General features: G+C 44.8%; 2 protein-coding genes across 13 annotated transcripts in view; one reads left to right on the top strand and one right to left on the bottom strand.

Annotated features, from left to right (window-relative positions):
* Nucleotides 1-6,356, bottom strand: part of SEC24A (SEC24 homolog A, COPII coat complex component) — a 25,792-nt gene extending 19,436 nt beyond the window's left edge. Inside the window, exons 1-2 of one of the 3 annotated variants that reach the window (XM_030504416.1) lie at nucleotides 6,149-6,356; nucleotides 412-927 (exon numbers count right to left, since the gene is read on the bottom strand). In XM_030504416.1, the coding sequence (XP_030360276.1) occupies nucleotides 412-927; nucleotides 6,149-6,221 (589 nt within the window). In that variant the 5' untranslated portion in view covers nucleotides 6,222-6,356. Of the gene's footprint in view, nucleotides 1-411; nucleotides 1,813-6,148 lie in introns of those variants that run through there. The other 2 variants (XM_030504415.1, XM_030504414.1) reach the window with 2 other exon arrangements.
* Nucleotides 6,258-20,765, top strand: SAR1B (secretion associated Ras related GTPase 1B). Of its 10 annotated transcripts, none has more exons than XM_030504431.1 (7): nucleotides 6,258-6,268; nucleotides 10,692-10,765; nucleotides 14,203-14,322; nucleotides 15,124-15,189; nucleotides 15,733-15,836; nucleotides 15,992-16,123; nucleotides 17,782-20,765. In XM_030504431.1, exons 2-7 carry the CDS (start codon nucleotides 10,708-10,710, stop codon nucleotides 17,896-17,898), a joined length of 597 nt encoding a protein of 198 aa, XP_030360291.1. In that variant the 5' UTR covers nucleotides 6,258-6,268; nucleotides 10,692-10,707; the 3' UTR covers nucleotides 17,899-20,765. The 10 variants fall into 10 exon arrangements, with proteins under 10 accessions (XP_030360291.1, XP_030360284.1, XP_030360281.1 ...); XM_030504424.1 differs by lacking the exon at nucleotides 6,258-6,268 and adding an exon at nucleotides 6,411-6,527; XM_030504421.1 differs by lacking the exon at nucleotides 6,258-6,268 and adding an exon at nucleotides 6,420-6,656.

The following is a 20,765-nucleotide window of genomic DNA, read 5'->3' as shown; positions in this document are numbered from 1 at the left end:
GAATCAAGTGATTAACAGAAAGGCCAACAAGTGTTAAACTGCAAAAGACCACACTTATTGAACAGGACCACAGTTTTCAACCATGAAGTCCTCAAGTCCCCACTCAACTGAAGCAAGCACCCCAAGAAACGGTGAAGGTCACGCAAACAGCATTACCCACTCACAGCTTCCCAAAACCATGAGACCATTCAGGAGTTACCTGCTGCAGCCAACTGAAATGCATGACCTGTGCACAGAACCTCCATTTCTAACCCAAAAGAAACCACGCCTGTATTTGTGATGTGCATCTGCTCAAAATGCTCTGCTTTGACAACCTCATTCCACAGGGAAAATGCTGCTGGGGAGTCAATTCTTCTTTTAAAAGGACACTGAGAAAGGGACATTGGTCAGATATCAGAAGGTTATGGTTACCTGGCTTCATGTAGCTGTTCTGAAGCGGGGGACCTCCTGGAGAAGCAGCATATTGATAACTTCCTGGAGGATTTGTATTTCCTGATAACGACGACGGTGGCTGAGGTGACCCTGTCCCCGTCACATGAGCCAAATGGCTTGTTTGAGACCCAAGGGGCTGGCTTGTGGGAGCCTGGCTGTACTGCCAGTTTGAAAGCACTGGGGGGGTAGCTCCCGGAGGAAAACCACCAGCAGAGGATATAGCAGCTGAGTTTTGCAATGGAGGCAGCAGCACTTGTGGAGCAGGACCTGTCTGTTGTGACCCGGAGAAAGGTGCCACTGGTGGTCTGTTGAGAGTCTGCCCAGGTCCTTGGTAATTGTTTAATTGAGAAACATTCTGAGAGCCACTATAGTTATACTGTCCCAAAGATGGATGCGGAGGAACCTTCGCCGGTGTCTGATGGGAATACGATCCTGGAACTGAAGGGCTGTATCCCTGGCCATCCGGTGAATGCATCAGCTGATTCTGAACAGGACCTGGAAGAGAAAAAACTACAAACCCTTTAGAAAGCCAGTGTTGGGTATCGCTTCTGAAAACAAAGTTGTTCCTGGGAATCTCTTTCCTGGGGATTTTATTAGTCTCCAAGCCATTTTTGAGTTGGATTTTTTTAACAATCAGGTGCGATACTGCTTCAGGGGACATGAATTCGGTAGTACTTTGCTACCAACACTTAGATCAGTGTTTTGCTTTACAGTAGCCTCACAACCACTCAGCATTCCAGTGCTTGGGTGCAATCCATCCTCCTGGACTAAAACTCACACACGGTACTATTTCTATCCTCAGGAACACCCAAACCCAAGCCTACCAAAGAGGAGAGCTCTCCCACACAGCTGGCAGCAGTACAGGCGAGCAGACCAAAAGCAGAAGCATCCATTGCATCACAACTCTGTTTCACTTGATGAGTGACACCAACTTAAACTTCAGCTTACCACAAAGACACGAAGAGCCAGATTTAACATAGGTCACCAGGGTGCAGCTCAAGTGACAGAGTTAATCTATGGAAGTTTCTGCAGTTAATTTTAGTAAGAGAACTATTCATACACATACCACTCATGTGAGCAGCCAGCTGGTCATGAACATGGAATGAGGGGTAGTTTCATCATAAAATAAATCACCAATCAGGAAAATCAAACTTGATGGGTTAATGGTGCTTTATGTATTTGTGGGTTGGTAGAGCTGAACCAAGTTTTACTCATTTGAAGAAAACACTGAAAAAGGGTTAGTAACTGTCCAAACAGTAAACAAGAGCATTGTCAGATTTCTGCTTCACACAGAAACAGAAAGAGACAGAATACTGTGAGATTTCCAGCATGACAAGAGCTCCATCAAGAAAATCACTACTACAGGGTGTTCATAACACTGCCACAAAAGGACATTCTGAAGGGAGGCTATACATTTTCAAGTGAAATCCTTCTAAGCAGAATACACTAGGTAACACATGCCACAGCCAGCCACGACTCCTTGAAAAGTACTAAAACACTTTCCTGTGTGGATCACTTATTGTAACCACTCACATTGTGGCTCCCGTCACTCCCTAAACACACAGTCTGGATACCAGAGACGTTCCACATACACAGTTAAACATCTGAAAGCAGAGAAGATCCTCCTCATGGTTTAGAGGTACAATTCTTTTCTTTGCAACCCTGTACTATGTTCCAGGTTGCCCCGAGAAGCTGTGGCTGCCCCATCCCTAGCAGTGTTCAAGGCCAGGTTGGACACAGGGGCTTGGAGCAACCTGCTCTAGTGGAAGGTGTCCCTGCCCGTGGCAGTGGGTTGGGGCTGGGTGAGCTTTAAGCTCCCTTCCAACACAAACCACTCTACAATTCTATGATGTATATTTATCTTATATATATATTTACCATACAAGTACTGGGAACAGCTGCCACCAGAATGAACTCATTGAATTTCATTTTACATTAAAACAAACACAACTGGTTTCCTATTGAAACATTCTAGTTACATTTCAAAAGGTGTGGAGGTTCACATTTCCAAAGTAAAATAACTTTGGACTTCAGCACTTCTGACAACCACTAAAACTAAACACAGCAGACATCAAAATACTTCACTAGGACAAACACTGCACCGGTCATTCAGCTCCTCATTTCCTAGAAAGCCTTAGGCTGTGGGTCACAAACAGCTGTTACCACACTGAATATCACAGGTATCCACACTCACCACATTGCCAAAGCAGTAGTACAGTGATCTCATCCTCACTGCCTCTGTTATTTGTGTGTAAAAAGTCCACGCCACATTATTCTCCACCCATTAATCTCAATATGCCACTTATCGTTCCCAGTTAGGTGATCCAGTTATACCCAACTGTCCTCACAATGCTGCTTATAAATCTTAGTAATTAATAATTCGCTAAAATCAATGGTGTCTAAACAAAAAGCGTGCAGACAAAAATGCTAACAATTGATCCACCTTCCAAAATTGCCCTGCATTGTACCAGATAGGTTTCAACAATCGATTTACAATGCCCATTGTAAATGAAAACTAAGAATGAAGAATTCCTACGTGATGCCATGCCTCCTGCCTGCAGCAGCATGTACATTGACATAATATTACTATAGGCTGTAAGAAAAATACAGAACAAATGCAAATTAAGTTCATAACTTGATTGTTCACCTTCAAGCATGAGTCTCTAGCCCAGGCAGGAATCAGTGTACTCGCACTGCTGTCTTACACACTCTTTTCCCTGCTTGAGGGGTAAGTTTGAAGATAAAGCAAGGGAAGTGAGCTGAAATCCAAAACTGACTTGTTATTTTCTATGCTTTAAATAAAATATCAAATCCACCACAGCACAATGTTCCAAATTTCAACTTTTAATGTCAGAAGCTCAACAAAAAGTCTTGATAGCCTGCGTGCAGTTCCTGTTTCCAAAACAATTCCGCATAAAGCTGCCGACAAAACTAAAGCAGCAGCACTGAGAAGCACAAACCCTCTCCAAGGGGCTTCACAGCGCACAACATCATCTCAGGACTTGCTGGTTTGCTGCTGGCAGATACCCGTCTTGCCCTGACCTCTTCAGTCAGAGAACATACAGGCTCTTCAGCTTCCCCCAAATGCTGCTGCTGGTTTTCTGTGCTGTTCTGAGAAGCCAAAACCCAACCAGGAATTCGGTGTTGACTGAAGAGCTGGATACCTGCATGGATACCAGCAAAACAACTGACACTTGGAGACCAGAGATGAGTTAGTAACAGAAGAAATGCCACGTTCTTAACAGCTCAAGATGCCTCTACAGGAACACAAGGTCATTTAATGTTTCTAGGAGACCAGGAATGGCACCGGAATGAACTGGAAGGTTGCCTGATGTCTCTATAAAATGAGGGGTCAAACTATTAGCGCAGGAGGCTGGGATTCAAGTCGTATTTACTGCCACACAAAATTTCAGTGTCACCTCCTCCAAGCCAGTTCTTTAGTATCTCACCAGCCACAACCTCGCTGACCTCCAGGGAGATGGAACACACAGAAAAGCTACCTCCCAACTGAACTGCCACCACCAGCACCCACTTCAGCTGACCCTGACCCACTGCTTTCCAACCCAACAGCTTCTAAAGCACCTCTGACCTTGAAGCACCATGAAGTAAGGAGAGGAAAAGAGTCCTACAATAATTGTTTCTCCTTCTTGTTTGCACTTCAGGTCTGTTAACTGGAGAGCAAATTAGTAACCTTCAGTTAAACAAATACAGAATACTGGTCCTATTAAAAGCAAACCACAGATGAAATAGAGGAAGGCTGCTGCTAAGCAACCCAATGCTCCATGCTAAACAATTTCCCAGTCAGCACACGGTGCTGCTGTGACAATTTACTGCCTTCACAGACACGCGAGCTCGGGGAGGCACCTGCACGCAGTAAAGCGAGCAGCAAGTGGAGAGGAAGAGCTGACAGCTGTAAAACAATTCATCATCCTGCTGGCAGCTCGCTGGGAGTACCCCCACAGCACCCTCAGCACCCTCCAGACTGTTATAAAAAGCTTTGTTTTTACTGTAAAGGTCAAGGATGGTAGCACCTCCTCAACGTGTCTTTTAAACAATGCTGAGAACGGTCTATGCTTGAATAATCTAATTTATTCAAAAGCCAGCAACCCAAATCTTCTCTCTCACACACCACCACAACAGTTTAATTTCATTATGTTGTATTTGCCTAACTCCGAATTTCAGTTCTTTATTTTTCATACACCTGACAGCCGGGCAGCCTGAAATTCCTCCTCCTCCAACTGCCTCTCCAGAACTTCCATTATGTGCTTAATCCCACTACAGGGAAATCAGCAAACATAAAGCGATGTCAGTCAGTAAATCACCCCACTTCATTACTCCATTAGCTAACATCCTCTTCGCTTTGTACGCTCTCCACGTAGACCAGAAGCTCTCCAGAAAAGAGGCTCTCTCCAGCCTGTGCTCATACACTTCCCACTTTCCTGACCCCATACCCAACGATACAACTCTTTGCGGAATGTCACTCTGCAGATGACTTTGATGAAAATAAGCTGCAAAGGAGGAGGGGGAAGACAAGTCAAAGCATTTAATTACTCATGCACACAGCCGAAAAAATCAGAAGATCTCATTAGAACTGAATTGCTTATGATGCAGCCCAGCTACTCAAATGCAGACGTGTGTAATTAAGGAGCCAAGGACAGAGGATGCTGGCTGGGTATGGGAAATGAGGAAACACTTCCAACAGCACTGACTTCCACACAGGCACAGAAAACAGATACGGAGACCAGGCTTGCCTTGTGCTGCTTTGCTCCTGGCTTTAAAAGCTGGATCGTGAGTTGTTCAGTGTCACCTTCAAAAGATGTATTTTGAGGGGAAGAAACTTCAATATCTCATTTTAAAAACCATCATAGAACTCCAGGTTGGAAGGGACCTCAGGGAGCATCTGGTCCAACCTTCCTATGCAAAACATGACCTAGATGTCCCAGCGCCCTGTCCAGCCGAATCGTAACAGTGTCCAACACTGGGGAACCCACCATGCTCTTGGGGGGATTATTCCAATGGCTGCTTGTTCTCATTGGGAAAATTTTTCCTGTAGTATCCAACCGGAATCTCCCCGGGAGTAACTCGTGCCCATCACCCCTCACCTTTTCCATTGTAAAGATATATTTTGAGGACAAGAAAGCGGTCAAAGACGTTCCTGGGTTGCAGCTCGCTCACGGAGCGGGATGATATCGGTTTTACACCACCACCAAGACAAATCTCGGCTGCGCCGCCCCCCCGCCAGCGATAACCACAGTGCCACATGTACAGCTCCGTTCCAAAGGGCCCGAGGCTGTGGCCCCGGCTGTGTCACGGCCTCCAGGAGCGCCCAGTGCGGCCCGTGACCGTCTCTCCTCGGCTCTCCAAAAGACACGTCTGCCCGTTCACACGCGGAAACACACCGGGGGGTGCCTCCGTCCCGACAACCGACCGGGGCGGGGGTTCACTGTGCCCGGCAGAGCCTCTGCCTTATCCTCGGTGCCGATGTGGGCAGGACGCGCTCCTACCACCACCGCACCGCGACCCCCCGCACCCCCGCGGGCCGGGCGAGCCCCAGCGGCGGGGGGGGGGGAACACCGAGGAGCCGGACCCCGCCCGCCGCGCTCCCGTGCCCCGGAACGCCGCTTCCCCTCCCCGCGGGCCGCGGCCTGCCCCCGGCAATCACCCCACTCGCCGGCCCCCTCCCCGCCGCCGGGCCCTGTACCGGCACCGCGCTCACCGTTGCTGTAGGGCTGCTGGCCGGCGCCGTTCTGGCTGGGGTAGCCGGCGGGGGGCCTGGCGGGCTGGGCCATAGCGGCAGGCTGGGCTCGGCTGGGCTCGGCTGGGCTCGGCGGTGCCCGTGTGGCGGCGCCCGGCCCGGCTCAGGGGGAGGAGGAACGGGACGGGCCGGCCCCGCACCGGAACTACCGGGCGGCGCGCGCAGGCGCACCGCGTACACGTGGCACTTCCGGGAGCGGCGCGCTGCGGCAGTGGGCGGGGCCGGGCGTCTTAAAGGGGCAGGGACACGGGTAAAGGGTGAGGCTACGGGTGGGCCTAAGGTAGGGAGAGAGAAGCGGCACCGGACCGACCCCACCCCGGTCGGCGGCGGCGCCGCGTATGTGAGTGCGGCCGGGCCCGGAAGGAGCTGCCGGGGGCCAGGGGGTGGAGCGGGGCGCAGCCGCGGGGGTGCGCGTCGGTGCCGGTGAAGCGCAGCGCCCGCAGCTCAGGCTCGGCGGCGGCGGCGGCGGGTGAGCGCGGTGAGGCGGCCCGCGGGGGACGGCGGAGGGGCTGGGCGGCCCGCGCGTCCTGCCGGGGCGCCCCGCGGTGTTTGGACCTGGCTGGGGGCGGGCTGCGGCCTGCGGGGGTCCCGGGAGGGGGGGGCCTGGGGCTGGGGTTCCCCGTGTCGGTCGCCGCTGGGGCTGGGGGCACCGGCCCGTGTGTGACCTGCCGCGGGGGGTGGGCAGCGCTGGCCCTGCCGCCCTCGGGGCCTGCGGCGCTGCGGGTGCGGTGTCCCGTGGCCTCCGGGTGCTCCGAGCCCGCTGGAAGCATCGTAGCGACGCTTGTTCTGAGCAGTGTTAGTTCTTCCGAAATTAGGACTTTTATTGTTTTCATGTTGTTTTTTGACAACTGGTGTTGGTGAGCCGGGCTGCATTCACTGCCCTCTGACACCAGCGTGCGTGTGGCTGTGCTGTCCTCGCAGGTAAACTGCTCCTTCAGGTGTGCTTGAGAGCTTTGCTACCGTCAGATAGGTTGTCTCACAGCAGGAGATGCGATATAACTAAATTTAAAGTAGTTTTCCACACAATATCTGATCTTTCTGGTTGCCAACACGATTGGTAACAGACCAGTATGGTGATTCCTCTATCTGACATCTCAAAGATGACGTGCTGTCAAAAACCTGATTAAACTACCCAAAGAAAATCTCTGCTGTTTCCTCCTTTTCCAACTCTGTCTCTTTCCTTGACTTCTGCAATACCACATCAGAGTGGAGTTTCATATCATAAACTGCTGTGGAAGGGCAGGTAGCAGCTTATTCACCGATCTTGGGGATCTTGATTTTTGTTCGCCATAGTAACATGCTAAAATGATTATATGTGAAATTACAACTTCAAGTGATCACATTTAGATCCTGCTTGAAAAACTCTTAGGTCCACCCCTAAGAGCAGACCTCAAGCTCTCCCCTGTCATGTTTTCAGCTGTAACCATGGCTGGGCAATGGGGTTGGACAAAGGTTTCTTTCCTCACTCTTGCTGTCAGCACCCACCCAGGCACAGCACAGCGTGTTTCCACTTACCACAAGAGCTGCTCAGCTTGGGTGTTGCTTCTGTTTCATATTGTTCCATGAAGTGATTTAAACCTGTCTTTAAAAGCCTGATATCCTCTCTTATCTAAGGCTTCGCAGGCTTTGGAAGTAAGTGCTGTTCTAACTGTTTCAGAAGTGAACTGAGGAGTTTCTAGCTAGAAAAGTGCAGGTTGAGAGTACAAGAAGAAAATTCCTCTTTTTCAGACTATAAAAGAAGTAAGTGTGAGTTTGCTTGCTAGTCCTCACTGTCAGCGATGTTCCATTCAGGAGGCTGGCTCAAGATGTTGCCAAAGGGTGGGAATTCCACATCCCTGTGGTTGGAAGTGGTCTCCCGTAAGCAAACCTCTGTCCTTGATCTATAGAATGGCTTATAGGGCTCCATGTGAGTTACCAAATGATCCTTTGCTGAGGAAATAATGTTAGCCAGGGTTACTGGAGACCTTCTAAAGTGATAGCCCTCTGTTGTTGATGTGATGTTAGAAAATTAGCCTCCTATTTTTAAGAAGGCATCAGGAAGTTGGTGATATCTGTAAAAACAGTTGGTATCAAACTTGTATCCAGCACCACTTTCCATTTAAAGCTTCTGCCTGCTTGTAACTGATTATTTTCAAGGCAACCCTTGAAATAACCATAAAATAGTATCTTTGTTTTCACTGTGGCTTGTGAACAGTGATTGCCAGAGTTTTCATTGTTCTGCTTTTATGGTATTTTTAGCATGAGGCTGAGAGTTTGAGTCTGTGTGCACTGAGGAGCCTCAGCTCTCCCCTCAGCTTGGTGTAGCTCTGGCTTGGACGTGTTAGCAGCACCACTCTTGATAAGTGCAGAGCCACTATGGCTTTATAATGATTTGATTTGTCGCTGCTGTGAATTATGTGGTTACCTTTCCTGTGTGATAAGGGCAGATTTGATATCTCTATTCAAATATTACCAGTGTGCCTTTACAATTAGCTGCCCATCTTTAACTCGTTTTAAAAGTCTTTTCCTTCAAGCACTGCCAGCTGATACAGAGGCTGCTCTGGGTGTATTTGCATAGCTCTGTTTCCAACACCCCTTTGCTCCTGGTGATGGAAATTTAACCTATGTGAATGCCACTTCAGCTGTGTTTGCAGAGTAATCCTGTTCAATTGAATCATTTGAATCTTACCCCTTAAAGTCTTTTCTGTAACGCACAGAGATTGTTTTATCCATAAGTTTACTAGATGGAAGAGGTTAATACAACCAAAGGCTCTGAAGTTATTCTCACCTCAGTAACCTGAGCGCTTCTCTTACATCACACTGTTTGCCCTGATTTGCAGGTTGAGTCGATGGTTTTTCTAAGCCCCACAGAGGCTTTTCTCGATCGCTGTTTTGCTCAAGCAATAAATAAATCTGCTGACGTGTGTGTTCTGTGTTTGCTTATTCTTGACCTTTGCTTTTTAGCAGTGCGAGGGACAGTTTCAGAGGTGATGTTGTGTAACTGGGCGTTTAAGCATGGTCAAGTGTATTTCAGTTGTATTCTTAAAACCTGTGCCCGTTGCAGCTGATGTGTTGTTCAGGGTAACATAGGATGCGGAAAAAGCTTTCGGGGTTAGTTGTGGAGAAACCAAGACTCTCAGAGCTTTGTCATCTGAACAGGTGTTGTTCCAGTGCAAGCAAATGTCATTAAAATATTCTTTCCTCCTCTTTCCATATTATCTTTCCATGACATACCTGTTGTTGCATAGTGGAGAAATTCTGTTCATTGTCATGAGTGTAATTGCTCAGACAGGCGCCTGGGTTTTGGTCTGGTCCTGACCCATGTTTTGACTACCATGTGCTGTGCTCCAGGGTCAGAGCTGCCCTCAAGTCATCTTGTGATGCCCCAAGGCACCGCTGCAGCATCAGGAGGAGTGTTGCCAGACAGGCTGCAGCTGTGTGGATATCTCTGCCAGCTGCATTTAGCAATGCAGTCTAGTTTCTCTGGGGTAGTTGGGCTCCAGCATCCCCTGATGTTGGCAGGTTATGCACTCCAGTAGGAACTAGCTGGCTAAATGCTTGTAAGCATGTTGCCTTTAGTCTTCTGAGAGGTTTTCATCCTAGACACTAATTCACTGTGTCAAACTGGTGCTTTCAGCGTGATTATCCTCATTTTAGACAATGAGGAAATCAGATGAAAGCTAAGAAATGAATTGCTCATGGCTGTGCAATGAACCCGGTGATGGCTTTATTCTTGTGCCCCAAAGCATCACCTTGGCAGTAGCAACTTGTTCCCCTGGGCACTCCAGGTGTGGTTATAGTCATCCTGGCTGCTCTCAGCTCAACCTTCTCTTCCTGTGTCTAAGTTGAAGGAATTTGGTGGGAAACATAGTGTTCTAGAGCCGTTTTTAAACATAACCTTAGCATTTAAGGTTTAAATTGTGGAAGCCTGTGCAGGACAGTACAGGTCCCTGAATGGCAATTCCAGTACTTTGTGCTAAGTACTTGTTTCCCATTACAAGCCAAACAGGCAGGTTTTGTGCAGGCAATAGAGATTTATTTGGTATCAGACCTCTTGGGTTCTACTTCACAAAACTTCTTGACCTCTTATCTCCCCTGCTTCAAACCCCAGCAGCTCCCAAGGGTGGCTCTCCCATAAGTGCCACTTTCTCCCAGTCGGAAAGCTTATGTGAAGGTCCCATTTGAAATCTTCAGTGGCACACCACACACCTCCACCAAACTGTACTTAAGGTAGAATTATTTTGCCTTTTGCAAAGATTTTTGTCCACAGAAGTCTTTCCAGGGGGAGGAAAAGATCTTTGCTGTTGGATCACAACGTCTGGGTTCTGTTTTCCATTTCTACACTGATTGTTTTAATGCGTTGTGGGGTCACTTAACTGGTCCATGATACAGTTTACCAAAGCAAAATTGGTTTTTGTTTTTAACTCAGGACTTTGAATTACTTTTGTTACCTAGAAATACCTTATAATATTTAATGTGCTGTTCTAACAGATCTTAAATGCATTGTGTTTTCTGTTTATTTCAGACTATAGGATTCAGCTATGTCCTTCATATTTAATTGGATTTACAGTGGTTTCAGTAGCGTATTACAGTTTTTAGGTAAGTTTTTACTGTTTGGTTTATTTGGTTTGATTTATTTCTGCTATTCTTGTGTAAAATGTCTGTTCACCCCCATTATCTTCAAACATAGCCACTGGTTAAATAATAATATTTGGTTTGGTGTCTATGCAGTAACATTCGAACAAAAGTTTCACTTATCAATACTGAGTATTTCCAGAGCGTGCACTCTGCTCAATCTTACATTAATCCTTTACCCTTGTGAAAAAGCTACATTTACTTTCATGAATATAATAGGTTTAATTTTTCTAGTCATACTACATCTGAGCTGGTGTAATTCAGATGATTCTTATGGAGTTTCTCCTGGTTTTCCTCCTTTGTAAAGACGTGATCTCAATTATTTTAATTCAGTTCTTTTGCACATGAGGATGTCACTTCAGAATCCAAATATGAGACTGACTACAAAAAATAAGTGCTGGATGTTGAAGCCCTTGTTCATGTTCAGCAGTGCTTTACTCTGCGACTGGTGCCGCTGAAATCAGTCTGAATCTTCACTGGCATCTGCTAAGGTGAAATATTAGCTTGTGCAAAACAGGAGAAAGAAAGGGAAAAACAACCCCAGCACCATACCAACCAGGAAGAAAAACAATGTCAGGATAGTAAAGAAAAGGAATAGAAGTTGCAGACAATGTAGGTAAAAGGCACAAGTTACGAGTTCAAAGGATTTCATTGAAGTGGATAAAAAGCACTGGAGGTGAAGGAATCGTGGCGAGCTGTGCCACCTGCCTTTTATCAGTTGAAGGTTTAAACTTTGCTGAATGCCAGACCCTTGGCCTGCTATCGAAATATTAGCCAGTGAAATTTTAACTAAGTCGACTAATCTGTTTTATCTCTTCCTTACCCAAGCAGTGATTGCTGCACGCTGGCCCACTTGGTCATTCCTATGCATGCAAAGTCTGATTCTGGTGAAAGATACTGGAGCTTGAAGTAGGAAGGAGAATTACTTTCAGTGTGTCCTTCTTATTTTGGAGGAACTGCTTTCTCTTTGCATTCTCATTTACATTTACAGTTGAAGAAGGCCGATTATAACATTTGGGAAACTCCCTGCAGTTCCCTGTGCTGTCCTGGCTGATAAGATCACTTCTTGAAGTACATCTTTGCACACATATACTTTTAGAATGCATAAATAATCCTTTCTAATATATATACATAAACTCTAGTCTTGGTGTAGCTAATAACTGAAGTATTGCTGCTTGTTCATCTTGTGTTTGTATGAAAGGCACTTGGGAATATGAAATGTTTCAGAGAAAGCAGCAGCACCTGATTTGGGAGCAGAGGTTCCTGGATATTCAGGTTGAGAGTGGCAAAAGCGTTACTGTTTTACTATGGTTTGGTAGATTTTTGTTTCATAAGGTAAGTGAACTGGAGCTTCTCACTGTGGCATAAATTAATATATGGGAACGTGTCCCCACTCCTCCTTTCTCTGTAAATATTAATAACTTACTCCTCCACTCTGTAGTTTAATACATATTTGGGTATGTGAAAAGATGAGTTTGGAAAGTAAGAGTTGTTGTATTTGAAAGAAGTGTGAGGACATTCCTCAGTACCTGTAGTAGTAAAGCTCATAAATGGAATAAGCTGAGGAATATGAAAGAATATTCATTCCTGCAAGCCACAAAACATCTCGCGCTGGAATGTGATCCCAGGGATTAGCTTGAAGGCGGAGGGAGAGGTGAGCAAACAGCAGCAGTGTAAAGGTCAGCCAGGCAGAGGCATGTCTACCACATGAGGCATCAGTGCCTGTGCAATAGCATCACTTAAAACCCCACCAGATAAAACATGTTTGAGGGTAACACATTAAACAAGAAGAAAAAATGAGGGCTTCAGAAACCGATGTTACTGCTCTGCCCACTGCCCTCCTGGTGCAGGGAGACCCAGGGTGGCTGTTAACACACCCTTTGCACAGCTACCAGGGACTGTAGCTGGTGATGGGACATTTGGGCTTTAGCAGTAAAATGTGACTGTGTGCTTCACAATGTTGCTGTATCATCACAGCGGTGGTAAAAGAAACTTTTCAGCCTATTGCAAAGCACTGACATACTATGACTATAGTAAAAGATTCTAGGGATGTGAAAACCTCCCACATTTCAATATTTAGCTGCGTATTGTGATTCTTTGTACACAGAAAGCAGAGAGAGTTCTGTTAGGAGCACAGCTCAGGTTTGCTTTTGAGGAAATGTAACTGCAGCATGTACCTAACATGTATTTCCTCACCCGCTGTTGTAAGTGTTGTGCCCTCTTCAGAAGGCTGTTGGGGTTGGTAGTGGTTGCTGAGGAGGTGTGTAGGATCCAGCCACAGATCTTGGAAGAGAGAATAAGGGAAGATTTTCTGCTTTAAAAAGGCAAAGTTAAGCCACTTTTTTACTTTAGTATTTTTTTTTCAGTACAGAACATGGTATTTAAGAAATGTAATTTGTCTTCACAAGGTTTTACTTGGAATGTCCATCAGTATGAAGCAGTGAAAAATAATCCTGGCATAGGATGTAGTGTTGACAAATTATAAGTGAATTGCCCTTTAATAATGTCAAACTTCAGAAAATATGGTGCTCGTGTTTTAGATGTCCTTCCTCTCCTTCACAGCAACTGTTGCATTTACTGGGGTTACAAGGAGGCGAAACAAAAAGAGGGAGAAGTCATTTTTATAAAGATGACAAGCAGTGAAAATAAAATCTCGTATTGCTGTTATGAAAGCATTATCACATGCCAGCAAGGGTGTCAGAAGTGCCCTGATGATGCCCTTTAGGTTATAGCCACACAAGTTAGCTGGGGGTATGGGTGAAGGTTACTTCCTGTCAAAATAATAATGAACCAACATAAGAATTCATATATATACTAATGATGATGATTACCATTGAAACCAGTTTCTCTGTAATACCCTGATGGAGGCCTGGGCTTTATTTTTGCCTCCAACAAGTTTTCTGTCATAATTGGAGGTAGCTGAACAAAACCTCCTCTGTTCAGGTCCAGAGTGGTCCATATTTCAGAGCCCACTGTTGGGGCTGTACCTGTATGCTCCCTCTCCACCATCTGTGAGCAAAACTCTCCTTTTGCTGGGGCAGCATAAGCTACACTGCCAAAACTTAGTCCTGTTCTGCTGTGGTTTTCCTAAGAACATGTCAATGCATTTGCACAAGTGACATATTTACATCACTTGTGTGCCTCTCCTCTTCCTGCTGAGTATCCCATAAGGAGTATGTGTACACGCAGTGCAGCAGGCACAAGAGCAAGTGTGAATGGAGTTCGTATGACTAGGAGAGCATGGATAAAGGGCATTGATAAAGCACACAGTGGACCTTGGCTGGCCTGGATTTTGTACTGTGACTGTAACACTTTGTCCTTGGGAGTAAAATCGTCTCTAGTGCTAGAAATGAACTCTCTTCAGTTTAACTGATTAGTCACTGGGTGTTTCTGTGTTCTAGGACTGTACAAGAAAACAGGCAAACTAGTGTTCCTTGGACTGGACAATGCTGGAAAAACTACACTGCTGCACATGCTCAAAGATGACAGACTGGGACAGCACGTCCCCACGTTACACCCCAGTAAGTTAATATCGCTGGTTCCACAGCCAGACAGTATTTGTAGAGTTGGGTGAAGAGCAGGTTCTGATTATACATCATGAGACCGAGTGTAATTGGGGAGAAACAAAGGAATTTCTGGGCTCTCTAGATAGTTCAAGTCATATTCAAAGAAAGGTGTGTGTGATAGTTCACTGTGGCATATTTAAAATAAAGAAGTAAGTAACAAGCAGAGTGATGGACCCGGGAGTTGAGATTACAGAAGCTGTGGGAAATTGGGCCTTGTAGTGTTCGTGAGCAGCTTCTCTGTGTAGCTGGAAAACTAGCATTGAGGTCATTTATGTACCTTGGTTGGATTTTTATTGGCTCAGAGGTTGCTGTGTAATTGTTATCCTGGCATTCTCACAAGAGGAGAAGTTCAACGCAGGTTAAAAACATGGACTGGTGAAGTCCAGTAAGGAGGTGATAACTGGGAAAGGATGTGAAGAGTAGGAACCTTGAACAGTACTGCTCATGAAATGCCACCCTTGTGGCAAACCAGATGCCAGAGCCAACTGTTGTTTGTGTAATGTGTAGGGATAAATGATGTACAAATATTCTCTCCTATTAGCATTGTAGATATTTCACATGTGGTTTAATGGTTAATAATGTTTTGTTGTTACACAAACGCATCACTGAGTTTGAGAGAAAATGTATTGCTCCGATCTGCTTCTTGAATAACAAAACGCTGAAAAGAGCCAAGAGAGAAAGTAAAATCTACCTGCTAGAAGGTTAGACTGCTCAATCCACTGCATAATCCTCTCAGAAATAATGGTGTGTTTCTAGCTTCAGAAGAGCTGACAATTGCTGGCATGACTTTCACTACCTTTGATCTGGGTGGACATGCTCAAGGTAAGAGAATACATTGATTCACTTAACTTCACTGAATTGAGTTAGAGCTGTCTGCAGTTGGCTTGTTTCACATCAGAAATATGACCATGCTGCAGGGATTGACTTCCCACACTCTTTAATAGCCTGGAAAACCTTCACTGCTCTTTTGTCTGTCTCACCACTTATCACAAATCCCAAATACAGTTTGGCAAGAGCTGCAATTTTTGATTGATACTTGTATTTTGAAGAGGATCCTGTACTTTGAGTGACTTACATTTACCTCCAAGCTTTATGCTTCAAACTTAGTTTTGTTGACATAATTCTTGGAGCAACATGAAAAGCTTCAGGACATCAGAGTGCACATGGGGTAGGGTGGTGATAACTGTGGAGGGAATGATACTTTTGCTCCATTATTTCAAGCTCTGTAAAACATGGGATTGCATCCTGAAGACTGGCAGCATAAGCCAAGACTTCAAAAAACCCTTTTGCTTCTTAATTCCTGACGTGCATCACGCTGAATTTTGGGATAACTTCCTTTTGTTTTTAATTTGCATCTTCCTGTAGCTCGCAGAGTGTGGAAAAACTATCTGCCTGCAATTAATGGCATCGTGTTCTTGGTGGACTGTGCAGATCATGAAAGATTGCTTGAATCAAAAGAAGAACTTGATGTAAGTTTAAGGTTTTGGAACTTTAAACTTTAAGTTCTGGGAGTTTGAACTGATTTCTTCGTACCCCACAGAGCTCTGCTGCCACCTGGACATGAGTAGTAACGATTTGACCTGTATTCTAAATTAATCTCTCCTTATTTCTCCTTTCTTTGTAGTCACTAATGACAGATGAAACTATTGCAAATGTGCCTATCCTAATTCTTGGTAACAAGATTGACAGACCTGAAGCCATCAGTGAAGAGCGGTTACGAGAGATGTTTGGTCTCTATGGCCAGACAACAGGAAAGGTAATGCTCCTTCTTCCTTTGTGGTTTTGTGTTTGTGGGGGTTTTTTGTTAAGGAGTGAGTTTGTCTTATATTTGTGTTGACTCCAGTTCACTCCAACTACACAAAATAAATGGGTTTTAATTTATAAAGTACTTGGTACATAATGACCATATACAGAATGAATTCTGGGCTTTCTGTGTGTGCACGTTAGATGCATTTCTACTACAACTTTTTTACATCATATTCAATGCCACATTTTTGCAGAGAGAACTTAACTGTACTTAGGATATTTTTTAATAGTTCAGCTTTCCTATGCAGTATTTTCAAATGATGAGCAAGTTTTCAGAGGCTAGAATTCTAGTAAGAGCTGTATCAGGAAACCAGATAGAGTCTTTCAGTAAGTGACTTTTCTCATTTGAAATGAAGACTTAGTACAGTTAAGTAATTCATTACTTAACATATTCATCTAAAGCTTAGAAATAGTTTTACATCATTGTAGAAGTCTCAGTTTTGAGGTTGTGAGAGGAAAAAAGTTCCTACTGGTATCTGCAAAAACAAGGCAGATTTGTATTGCAGATCTTTGTGATACTGCAACTCTTCTTAGTTTAAATACAGTATCCTGCTTGTAGGAGATATTTGGGTACAGGGCACTAGAAACAAGTTGCTCTGTCCTTTGCCCTTGGAAAGACATGTCCCTGCAGCTGACAGAGGTGTTCCAGTGTGGCTCCTGTCCCAGCTCCCGTTAAGTGACTGGCAGGGTGGCTCTGCTGAGGAGGGCACAGGTCCTGTAATTCCTCTTTGCTTATTCACTCTTAGATGCTTCCCTTAAAGCTCAGAGATAGTCAGAGTTTAAGTTGAGCAGGAGCAAATCTTCACCTTGCTTTCTGTGTGAAAGACAACAGGTTAGTTTTAGAATAGGTGTAATGGGCTATAAACAGTTATTACTGACTTCTTATTATTCTTCTTTATCTTGCCCTGGTTTTTACAACGCTGCATGTAGTCTATGAAGTACGAATACCACTGTGAATCTCCAGTTGAGCAACAGCTTTATCTCACTGTGCTGATCTTAGCAAGCAACCAAACTAGCGCTCTTGCTATGGTCAGTCCTACAACTGGTAGCAAATGCTCTTTTTATGTGTTTGGAAAGCTGTTAGGAACAGAGCAGGGAACTGCAACTGAAAACCAAGCTCTCAAACCCTCTGTGCACATGCTTGCTGTTGTGTTCTGGTTTCATATAATTCATCCTCTCCAGATCATAGAGTCATAGAATTGTTTGGGTTGGAAGGGACCTTAAAGCTCATCCAGCTCCAACCCCCTGCCACGGGCAGGGACACCTTCCACTAGAGCAGGTTGCTCCAAGCCCCTGTGTCCAACCTGGCCTTGAACACTGCCAGGGATGGGGCAGCCACAGCTTCTCTGGGCACCCTGTGCCAGCGCCTCAGCACCCTCACAGGGAAGAGCTTCTGCCTCAGAGCTCATCTCAATCTCCCCTCTGGCAGGTTAAAGCCATTCCCCTTGGCCTATCCCTACAGGTCCTTGTCCAAAGCCCCTCTCCAGGTTTCCTGTAACCCCTTTAGGCACTGGAGCTGCTCTAAGGTCTCCCCTTCAGGAGCCTTCTCTTCTCCAGGCTGAGTTTTGTAACAGTACTGTAACTTGGACCACTCCTGTCTCCCTGCAGGGCAGTATACCATTGAAAGAACTGAACGCCAGGCCGCTAGAAGTGTTTATGTGCAGCGTGCTAAAGAGACAAGGCTACGGAGAAGGCTTCCGCTGGATGGCACAGTACATTGAATAATGCCAAATCCCATCAGTACATTCTGTCCCCTGTCTGAATATTAAGTCTGCTCCTTATTTGATCACTCAGTGTACGTAACTTGAATTCATTTGACTGTTTAGTTATTAAAAATACACATTTTTAGCTAATTATATCATGTATGCTAAATTGTGAGGATTGAGGAATTAGTTCAAGCAGGTTTGGAAGTGCCACAACCTGTGAGCTTTCTAATCCCATGCAACGTTCTTTTGCAGCTTTTAATTTAACAAGTCTCCAGCACCATTTTTGGTCAGAGCAACTTTCCAGTACAGTATGTTTGAATGCACTTTTTAACAGCTTAAAAAACGACAAACATGTGAGAAATATTTAAATGCTTATGTTTAAATTTTTTTATGTACTTTTTTGAAACTGGTTTTATAACTTTAAAGTATATAACCATCTTTCAAGGAATAATAAATAGCTGATGGAGAATTGCATGATGCCTTACGGTTTTCAATAATACACTTTCTTATGCAACGTCATGCAATAAATGTAAATCCAGTTTTTGGCAACTTTAATGGAAAATGTTTCATTTTAATGTGTCTTAACTAGTGAGGCTGCCTGATGACCTGAATATGTGGGATATTTTCCTGAAGCACGGGAAGCCACAAAGTAGTTTCATTGTATGTTAGAGTAAGGTGGCTTTTTCAGACTATTAAATTGCATTTAGTTTAGGATTTTGCATTAGTAAAAGAGAAAAATCTAATCTGATGCCCTTATAACCACCACCTTTAAAAAGTACAAGTCATGTCAGTCAGCTGTGCCAATGTGAATCTTGAACTAATGCCAAAAGTGGTCTTACTCTACTGGTCTCTTGAATTAAACCCCTGAAGCAACACAAGAAATACAGGGGTGTTTCTGAAGAAATTAAGAATTCCATTGCACTAACTATTCTGTTCCCAATTTAATCAGATGTGGGGTCTGCCAGAAGGTTTGCTTGTGAAACTGCCAGGAACAAAGAAAATGTGACCATTGCTGCTTGTAAAAATGAGTTAGCCCACACCCAATCGGCCAGTTTGATTTTTTGGTGGTTTGAACTGGGACAAACTGGATTATTTTCTGTGTGTTTCCCCTCAAACCCAGCCAGTGTGGCTGCTGGCTGCCCACGTGGCTTGTTTCTGGGGTTCAGTTTGGTTCTCCGCAGCCCTCGTTTCCAGACTCCTGCCTGTTTTTCCCCATCTTTGAGTGCATCAGTTCCCTGAGGAGAAAGCAGGTTGTTTTCAAAGAAGGGGCTTGAAGCACATGTGTCTGTCAGCATCTAGGTGCTGGCTGACACTGCCATGGAGCTGTGCTTGGTGCTTCCCTGGGCTGGGGAGGTTTTACTCTAATCTGTTGAAGGGAGGTTTCAGCCCTCGAGTTGCCATTTCGCTGTGATGGGCTTGAGCTTCGCTGTGTGGTTCATTTTCCCCTTGAACAAATGTTTTTACTGAATGCCTTTTACTCGCTGTTGTAGGTTTTCTCCAAAATACTTTGGGCTTTATGTTTCCGGTATCCATGGCAGCAAATATATTTGTCTGGTTTGATTTCATAAATAACTTCCTTGACCTGCTGGGCTTCAGTGTCAGATTTAAAGCCTATAGACTCCTAGCAAATAAATGAGACTTACTCCTTGCCCAGATCTGAACTTGTACGATTGAATATTGATGATCAGTTCCCCACAGTCCTAGACTGTGCATCTGAATGAGATGAATAATTCAGAACCTAACTAATGTAAATTGTAACTGAAGCTTATTACTGCACAATCATATGCAAAGTGTTAAGCCTAGTTTGTGCATGGTGAAGTTCAGAGTGACAGATATCTGATAGCTTTTCCAAATCATAGAATCATATGACCAACATAAGAGGATTCTGCATTTAAACTAGTGCTCAGCTGCAACGTCTCTTGCATAAATCAAAACTGGAGCTAAGAAGCGGCCTCTCACCAGTATGGGGACAGTATATGAGTCTTTATAGCTGTCACATAGGGGACAGGCCTCTTATTTTCCCTTCTAGCTTTTTCTGATGGTGGTTATAATGCAGAGAACAGCAGCTAAATCGGTAGATGGTGTAAATATTAAAAGTACTACTTGCAGAGTCACGTTGTGGTGGTGTGATGGTGGGAGACTTGGGACTGTGTTGCCTGTGCTTGATGGAAATGAAGCTGGAGGTGGAGGTGTTCTGCTGCAGACCACGTCCACAGGCTGAGCCATTGCGTGGGCATGGAGGGGTCCTCATCACCTTCTCTTCCAACCAACTGTGAATAACATTAGCAGTGAGGAAAGGGATCATAGTATTAAGAAAAGAGAAGGGAGGCGATAGTGCTTTGAAAGTGTGTGTTAAGAGTAATGCTTAGTATTATGGGAATACTCCAATTTTCATGTTTCCTTCTGTAGGATGCTAGTTTAAATGTGGTTGTAATAAGGGCATGACAAACTCTTGACCTTGTGTTTATCCACCTGGGTGTTGTAATGGTTCCCGTTGTGGGAATAGCTGATCAACACTCAGTTACATACACAAACAATCTTGCTCTGTTTCATTTCATTCAGTAGAGGAAGTTTACATTCTGCTGTGCACATGAATGTGAATGGGTGTTGTGTGTCTTTGTGTGAAGACTTCATTAATAGACAAATACAATGAGTTTTTCTGGTGGTTTTCATTCCCATACCCTCCACATCTCCCCATTCATTTATTTCTGGAGGTTGCTTACTCCTGTGATTGTGACCAGTCTTAACTTACAAAAAGCAACATTCACATTTGGGTCCTACTGCTATGATTTCTTTTTCCCCACTCTGGACTATGCAGATTTCAATTAAACATCACTTGAAGGAATGTGAAAAAGGAAACCCATTAATAAAGATGTTATTTATGAA

Source organism: Strigops habroptila, chromosome 12, assembly GCF_004027225.2.
Source record: "Strigops habroptila isolate Jane chromosome 12, bStrHab1.2.pri, whole genome shotgun sequence".
NCBI lineage: Eukaryota > Metazoa > Chordata > Aves > Psittaciformes > Psittacidae > Strigops > Strigops habroptila.
The sequence above is the reverse complement of the archived record's forward strand: the minus strand, read 5'-3'. Positions and strand labels throughout refer to the sequence as shown.

Bases quoted from the DNA above. Each gene is read 5' to 3' on its own strand.
- SAR1B (XM_030504431.1), top strand. From the start codon at position 10,708: ATGTCCTTCATATTTAATTGGATTTACAGTGGTTTCAGTAGCGTATTA. The intron at 14,323-15,123 runs GTAAGTTAATAT...GTGTGTTTCTAG, and splicing joins CGTCCCCACGTTACACCCCA to CTTCAGAAGAGCTGACAATT. The intron at 15,837-15,991 runs GTAAGTTTAAGG...CTTTCTTTGTAG, and splicing joins AATCAAAAGAAGAACTTGAT to TCACTAATGACAGATGAAAC.